Source organism: Limulus polyphemus, unplaced genomic scaffold, assembly GCF_000517525.1.
Source record: "Limulus polyphemus unplaced genomic scaffold, Limulus_polyphemus-2.1.2 Scaffold5547, whole genome shotgun sequence".
Taxonomy (NCBI): Eukaryota; Metazoa; Arthropoda; class Merostomata; order Xiphosura; family Limulidae; genus Limulus; species Limulus polyphemus.
This window is the reverse complement of record NW_013671157.1, coordinates 1-8,747: the sequence shown is the minus strand read 5'-3', so window position 1 is coordinate 8,747 and position 8,747 is coordinate 1. Positions and strand designations below refer to the sequence as shown.

Below are 8,747 nucleotides of genomic sequence, written 5' to 3'. Positions count from 1 at the left end.
TGATGGGTACTCCAGCTAGTTATAATTAACATTCTACTTAAGAATCAAATAAATTACAATACATTATACTGAAGATGTGTTCATGATTACATACATTTGTATAATGTTTAATGAATTAGTTATAATACTACAGTTTGATACACTCATCATCAAAGCAAAAAATAAGATGAAGCAGTTCTAAGTCTAATATTAGTTACAACATAAAGTTAACAGACTTTAATAACTGAATATTCTATTCGTGCTTAAACCAATATAATGTATAGCGATATTACAAGTTACTCTCATCTCATTCAAAAAGCCATAAATCATTTTATAGGACCAGTTTATCTTAATAAAAAAAAAGGACCTTCACAATGTTAAATAGTTTACAAGAATGTGTAGGACATGCTTAATTTCTTTTTTTTTAGTATTTGTTTCTTCTATAATAGGAGTACTCATGCTGTGGAAAAAGAACTTAGAAGCAACAGCTGATAAAATCACAGCCTTTAGCTGAATGTTCAGTTGGAAGGAGAAAAAAAAAGCTCTGGGTTCAAATAATGGAAATTTTGAACTTAATAACTGATGCTTATTGTAACTTTGTATAAAAACTGATGAAATATCAGTGTGATGTTTCCCCTGTATTACAGAAAACATATTAGCATGTGAGTGTAAAAATCTTGGAAATGAGCCACAGGGAATATTACAAGTTCTTAGCTTCTTATTAATGACAATAAAAGAATTAGGTGATTTGATCATAGTCTTTAAAACCGTTCTATAGGGAGAATATGAAGGTGACACGAGTATAGCATTTAAAATTTTTTCTATGATGGGAATAAAAGTTATAATTTTCCTACACTGAAAATGTATTTCAGACAGGTACTTACTTCCGGTCAGTGCTGCCCTCTATTTGCATACATTTTTTCACATGCCACAAGCCTTTCACTTCCACGCACACATGGTTTAACTGATTCTCAGATGAATATTATCATGCGACAAACCTCCACCAATAGTAGTGCCACACATCCACGCAAATCATGTTACTCCCTCTATGCTATTCTACCTAACTATCACTTCAAGTTTAAGCAGAAATGTAATCACCAATTGACAGTGGGGAGGAAGGGTAGGAAGTGTGAGTGGAAGTAAGTACCTGTTGGAAATACATTTTCAGTTTACAACAAGGGACCTTAATTCTGCTCACATACTTAGCTAGAATCCCACATTGAATAAGTGTAGAGACTGGTGTGAGGTAGAAAGCAGAATCATCCATCAAAAGCATCTGAAGGACAACCTACTGAGGGGACCCTCTGATAAGAGTATTATATGTGGAAGACTATACAACTTTTGTACAAAGTATACTATTCATCCAGATGTGGAAAAGGTGTGACAGATCCAGGCAGCAAACTGTGAGGAGCACATTTGAATGGGAGAGAAAATAATTGTACAGAATGTGAATAAAATAAGGGATGTGCTCCAAGGTGTACGGTGGCTAAGGCACGACGAACCGTACATGGCAAGTCAACTGCATCCAAAACTCGACCGCCTGGAACCGACATTCATGTGTGGGTAGGATGAGAATCATTATGTTGGTAAGTCAACTACAATCCAAAACTCGACCGCTAGGAACCAACATCCTTGTGGGGGTAGGATGAGGGATCCCAATCAAAGGGGTGAACTGCATTCATGCTGGCACACTACATGATCATAACAGGTGGATAGCAATGTTTAATTTTGATATTTTGGGTTTGTTTTTTTATCGAAGAAGGGGTGGCTAATGAGCTGAATAAATTTCTGACACTTCATTCTTTATTACAAGTTATATATTACTAGCCACAACCCTCAAAACATTTGCAGCAGTTTTCATGCCCTGTGCTTGAATTTTCTTTATTCTATCATTTTTACATACACCATTTAAACTAAGCTTTCTTTGAGGCATTATATGTTAGATCAATAAATCCTGGTCTCTTTGAAAAAATTTTAGGCAGTCAGACAAACAAACTCCCGTAAATGTAACTTTATTTAATAAAACTACATGTAAAGCAAATAACAATATGCACAGTATGAGACAGTTATGAGCATTCAGTTTACGACATGGCTTTACGAGTTGAAACAAAGAAACTCACAAAAACAAAGAATAAAACCCATTGTAAAAAAAAAATAAGTAACTAAACGGTGTTTATAGCAGTCTAAGAAATGAACCACAGCTATATTATTGCAAAGTAAGGTAAATGCAAAGCTGTAATGAAGGCAAGATTAGCTCAATATGCAGAAATGTCAAATGCATGTTCACAAAATGATAAGCATATGGTTTTTAATGAACTGCACGTGTATTTTAGACCTATATAAGTGGAGAAAGCCCACAGAAATTGTATTTAGTGTAATGTTAGTTTTTCTTTAGGAAATTACACATGCATTAAGTGTTGTTTATGGGAAATAATTTACAAATAAAAAACTAAACTTGAAATTGAAGCTAGTCATCATGTGATAACAACAACATCGTGCTATTGTGTACTATACTTGTTGCATTGAAAAATGTGACTAAGCAAAAAAACAGGTAAGGTGATTCTGAATTGAAAAGCCAATATGCAAACCGGACTCCTTGGACAAAGGCCTTTCTAATGATATGAGATTTGCAGCACTTGATTGAGAAATTTGCAAGAAAAGTTCTGGACAGAGAAACACAACCATATTATTTATATAGATTTTAAACAAACCTCTTTTCCTGGTTTTTAGGCGTTGACCTGATAGTGTCGGCTTTTCTGTTTTCTGATTCATACAAATGCAGCTACAGAAAAAAAGAATCCATAATTGAAACACATGTAAACAATGAAGAAGACTGATTTTCTTTACTGTTTGCTGACTTCCACAAATGTGATTAATCTTATAGAAACTACACTGGACACAAAAAAATCACTCCAATTATTGCTATTAAATTTAAATATGATATAAACAGCTTTAAACTTCAAATTCTTAAAAATATATCAACAGACATAATAAACAATAATATTTCTTCATTGTTTAAAACATATACAAGTTTCGTTCAACTAATAATTTCAAATCTTAGATCTTGTTTTTTGGTACTTTATAAAAAAAAATATATTATAAAAAACCAATATTTTATAAACTCATAATATCAGAAAAACACACAAGTTCAAGAAGTCTTGATACAAAATTAAAAAAACCTATAACCCACGCACTTAAAACACTTGGGTTATAGGGTTTTTATTACTTAATATTTTATAAACGATAGTGAACATAAGAAATTGCTTTAACATATATTCCACACTTATAGACTATAAATTTTGGGTTAAACTCCAACCACTTTTATAAAAACATTTGACAGTAAGTAAAACTGTCCTTCCAGACTAACTCCACATGATACATTTTTACACTGGAGCAAACCTGGAAGTATAATTTTATAGAATTATTTGAACATTTAAAATGGCAGAAAACTTTTTCCTATTTGAAAATCAAGTTCTGAAAACTATGGTGATATATTCTGAATAAAGTTGGGTGATTAGTGACATTTAATAACCAGTTAATTGTTAGGATTATTAATTGATTACATTCAACTAACCAATTATTCTCATGAGACTTGGATAGATGGAATAGTTTAAAATAATAATAACTGGAAGCACTAATTTTGATTATTTAATTATTTTCATAAGTCTTGACTAATCGAGTAAGTTGAACAGCCTTGAATTAATCAAAAATAATGAGAGTTGATAATGGCAATAGTTGGAATAATCAGAAACAAAAATTTTAATTAGTTGAATATTTTCACAACATTGATAAATTTCATCATAATTTTGATTAATCGATTATTTTACATGACACTAACCAATGTAATGGATGCTCACAGGCAATCAAATAACCAAGTTAATCCCCCAGCTCTATTACTGAGTTAGTTTTTATCAATATAATGCTTGAGCTTCATCTAGAACAAGAATTAAAACAGAATGATTTATTTCTCTTTATGGTCAGATTCCTTTGCTGACAAGATTTTTCCCAAATCCACTAAGTTACTCACTGTCTCTTTACATAAGTACTTTTTCACAGTTTTTCATTCTAAATAAGATAATACTTTAAATTTTTTAATTACATTAAAATTACATATGATATAGGTCAAAAATTGTTTATTTACTTTTCCTAAAAGCTAATGTTTACAATAATCAACTGTTGGTTTCTTATAATCACTTGCTAGTAATATTATTTTTATAGTTCCCAAGTTGAAAATACAAAATACATGCTTTTCTTCCCATAAATCAAACAAGGTTCAGAAAAGATCTAGCAGAATGATTCCACATTTGGAGATGCTTGTAAATAGGATTTCAGGTTAAAAGCACTGAAATACTGGGTGGTCATCAATCCATTCTATGAGATACTAGTTAGACCTCATTTGGAAAACTATGTTTCATTTTGGTTGTTGATACTAAAAACCTTTTTTTTTGTAGGGGATGTACAGTGTTGGAGCAAATGATATTGGAAATTAGAAGAATTGCTTTAAAAAATAATGAACTCCTTCAGAGGTTTAGGGATTTGGGAATGACTTACTCAGTAGGATCCAAGGCCAGTGTTTCCTCTAAGCTGCATGTCTGCACACCAATCAATCAAATGCTGCAGACTTGATTATTCCAGCCGCACACATCCTCAGTAATGTTGAGGAGTCTCAACACACTGACAGCCTTAATGACCCTGGCAGTCAATTGGCCTACAACCCAAATAACCAACTGGTAACATTACAAAGCAGCCTAATGATTCAATAGGGTTGATGGTCTAAAATTACCCCACCCCAAAAAAAAAAATTAATTCCACACATAGATTGAAAAAAGTAAAGGGAACATTGTCCAAGGCTTATATGAAATATTTTCAAAAATATGCTTAGAGCAACAGTTGGTCTGGTTGGATCTGTAGGATACTCTTCAGACACCACTTAAATACATTAGGAAGCAGGATGTTTAAGGGAGCTCTAAATATATTTTGATTCGTTAAAGATAGTTTAAATTAAATGTGCATAGTGGTGAGGGATATTGGAAATAAAAAACAGATAGGATAGCTAGGGCAACAATGATATTTGAAAAATATTTAAAGCATAACAGTTAAATAATAATAATTTTTAAAGATAAGTATGTCAGAATTAAGGATAAACTTACTATTATTCCAATGTTGGGAGTATCAGAAACAAAATCTATTAGTCCAGGGCTCAAGCTACAGTTATAACTGGAATTATTGAAACTTAGTTAGATTTGGAGAATACTGATAATAGGAATTATTTTCAAATTCCAGGTTATAAATTGTTTAATAGTGATAAAACTTTTAAAAAATGAGTAGAGTAGTTCTTTATGTAAGGGAAGAGCTGCTGTTGTTGATTATTTTCTTAAACTCTTCTAAAGTGTTGGCCCTCACTACCACTGATGACAACTCATACCATAAGCCAATTATAATGACTTTGATCAATTGGTAAAATGGACAAATATTTGGTAAATGACCAAGAGTATAACAAGTGTGAGAACAATGCATTTGGATTATGGTAATTTGAGCTACACATTTATTATAGAATGGAACCTACTTAATAGCATGACTGAAGAAAAGAAATTTGGAATAATGGTGGATAAATAACTGAAGCCATCAAAGACAGGTTTTGTTAATAACAGTAAAGCAAATAAACTTTGAAATTGTATTTATAGATGTAGTGATTACAAGACAACAAGGTAATTATCTCCCTATAGAAATAGAAGTGTGTGTACAGTTTTGGTCTCCTCAGTTAAGAATGGATATTGACTTACAATTACTGAAAAGAGTTAAGGGAAGGACAACAAGGATGATTCTAGGAATGAAAGAGTTATCTAATAGGAATAGGTTAAGGTATCTTATTTTCTTTTGAGAAAAGAAGAGTAAAAGGTAATCTTTATGAAGTTTACAAGATTATCATGGGAATCATTACAGCAAAGGCCCCTGATTTATTTGTGCAATATAGTATACTTAAGATAATAAGATGAGAAGACACAAGTTTGAGATGTATAAAAAGACAATCTAGGATCCAGTTAAGACACTTTTATTTTTTCTAACAGGGTGATTGACTTATGTAATGAGTTGAAGTTGGCATAAGTGCAGACCAGCACTTACATTTTTCTTGAAAATGAGTATACAGTGATAGCCTTGAAGAACCAAGTGGTGAGTGGTCCCTTGTTGTCTGCATGTTATACTGTGTTACTGAAGGAGTTTAAGAGGAGACTGAATAAATATTAAAGATATCAAAATTGGATATATGAAGAGTGGTTTTGTCATGTTGTTTAGAGTAAGGTGGTAGCTGAAAATGGATAGCCTAGATGGACCAAATTTCTCCTTGCTAGCCCTTGGAAATAAAATTCAAAATAAGACTTGGTGTTCACTTTATTTCACAAAAACAAAGAAAAACATTTATAATAAAAATTACTGATAAGAATACAGAGACAGTCCATCTACCACTACAAAACATTCAGATAACCAAAACTAGACTAAATGTAGCTTTCTAATCCATGAATCCAGATACTCAAGTTTATAGTTATACCAATTACCATAATATTCAAGTTCAATTTCCCATCTTTTCAATCCAACAATAAAACAGATAAAAAAAAGTATTTTAATCCTAATAATTTAAACGTCTGAATAAAGTACACTTTAGATTTTCTGTGATGTACAGAAAAATCCCACAACTAACACAACTTTAATTTCAATTCAAATAACATAAGTGATAACAACTTAACAAGTACTCCTGAACTTAAGCGTTTACTACACAGTATGAAGTTCTCCAATCTTTTATAATATAAAGTTACAACAGCATTCATAATGTTGTAAACCAGGTTAGTACTATGACTTAACCTGCTAAGCCTAACTTCGGTTAACTAACACAATAAATTATAACTTACAAGTACTAATTTGAAGTTACACTACAGTTACAATGGCACACAGCACAGTAATGTAAGTTTGTAACACACGGCGTTAGTTCAATAGTTGTTACATAAACACTAGAAAGCCTAAAGTAAAATCAAACTTTAACTACAAATTTTATTTATGGAAAATACTTAACTTGTTTAACTTTAATCTAATTAATATATAAATAATGAAAATTTAAAAGCAACACTTACGTGTTGTCCCTGAACAGTTTTTCACAGTTACCAATTTCACAAATTTCTCCACCTAGCGGACAAGCTTAATTCCTCATTCTTCGATGACGTGCACGTTTAAAAAACAGATTCTTGTGATATCATACTATTAAAAAAACAAAGGACCATTTAAGCAGTAAATCTCCCCCCCCCCTTCCCAGTGGCTCAGCGGTAAGTGTGAAGGCTTATAATGCTAATAATCGTGTTCGATACCTGTGGTAAGCGCAGCACAGATAGCGTTGCTCATAACAATAAACAAACAAAAACCAGTAAACTCCAGTTACAAAGGAAGATTTTAGTAAAAAAAAAATATATAAAATCATTATAGTTCTAGTTTTAAGCCAAAAAAAGGTAAATCAATGCGGAGAAAAAATATTTAACAGTTGAGAAATTGTATCGATGAATTGGTCTCTCTGATATTGATTGCTGAAGTCCCCATGCGATCGCAATAAATGTTTCGTATATCTTTATGATTTCAGTAATTTCTAATTGAGAAATAAAACAAACATTTCGTAAATCAGTATATCGTACAAGATAAATAAAAAATTGGGAATTTAAAAAACCTATAAAAGGGATCGTAAAAAAGTAAGGAAGCAAGGCTAGAAATACTGTAGACATTATTTATTCAAACTACAAACCCCTATTTTGGCTCCATGCTGTTACCTAGAATTATGTTTGGTGGAGTCAAAAGAGATATTTGTAGTTTGAGTAAATAATGTCTACAGTATCTCCAGCCTTGTGTCCTTACTTTTTTATGATCCCTATCTACAGGTTTTTAAATTCCCAATTTTTTGTTTCTCTCGCTTGCTGGCTTTTTTAAGCTCAACTATGGGCAAAGGATTACTTGATATGGTAGCTAACTTTATAGATTGTGATGATAATAATGTTACGTCTCCGTTTGTTAATTAACTTTCCATAACTTCGTTCCGACGAAACTTTAGCGACACAAGACCTTACTTAATAAAACGGGTTTATTCTTTCTGAATATAACTTCACGATACGCTTATTTTCAACAGTCGCTCTTTTACAAACGTTTTAACAACAAACGTTAACTTCAACAATACGTCTCTCTCTGACTGCAGTTCAATTACTCATTACCTATACACACACTATTACATTATCCTCGCGTCACGTTGTCCCCTCTTATATATACCCGCCTACCCTAGTAAATACTAGAGCATTCATGAAAGAACAAGATAGTTCTAGAAAATAGAGGGCGCCATACCAGTCACGTGACCTCGATGACGCAACAATAAACATAGCTAGTTGGTAGCTGATACGGCTCATGATGATTTACTGTAGCTATTGGCTATTTGTCGCATCAGTTCGAGAAATAAAACGTTAAACTGCAACTGGAGATTATCATGGAAATTTATTTGGAAATATAGTGAACATTTATAGTTTCTGTGTAACTAAATTTTCTTTATATAATGCATAGCAATGGGCAAATATATGCCTAAACTAAGACAAAACTCACACTAAGCGCTCATAAAATTTTACCAGTAGAAAAGTAGCTGTTACGTCTCCGTTTGTTAGTTAACTTTCCGTAACTTCGTTCCGACGAAACTTTAGCGACACAAGACCTTACTTAATAAAACTGGTTTATTCTTTCCGAATATAACTTTA

General features: G+C 32.0%; 1 protein-coding gene across 1 annotated transcript in view; it reads right to left on the bottom strand.

Annotated features, from left to right (window-relative positions):
- LOC106472720 (basic leucine zipper and W2 domain-containing protein 2-like) overlaps window positions 1–7,206 on the bottom strand; it is a 40,578-nt gene extending 33,372 nt beyond the window's left edge. The window contains exons 1-2 of the mRNA XM_013933376.2: window positions 7,104–7,206; window positions 2,691–2,761 (exon numbers count right to left, since the gene is read on the bottom strand). Of these exons, the coding sequence (XP_013788830.1) occupies window positions 2,691–2,751 (61 nt within the window). The 5' untranslated portion in view covers window positions 2,752–2,761; window positions 7,104–7,206. The remainder of the gene's footprint in view (window positions 1–2,690; window positions 2,762–7,103) is intronic.
- Window positions 7,207–8,747: the final 1,541 nt, after the last annotated feature.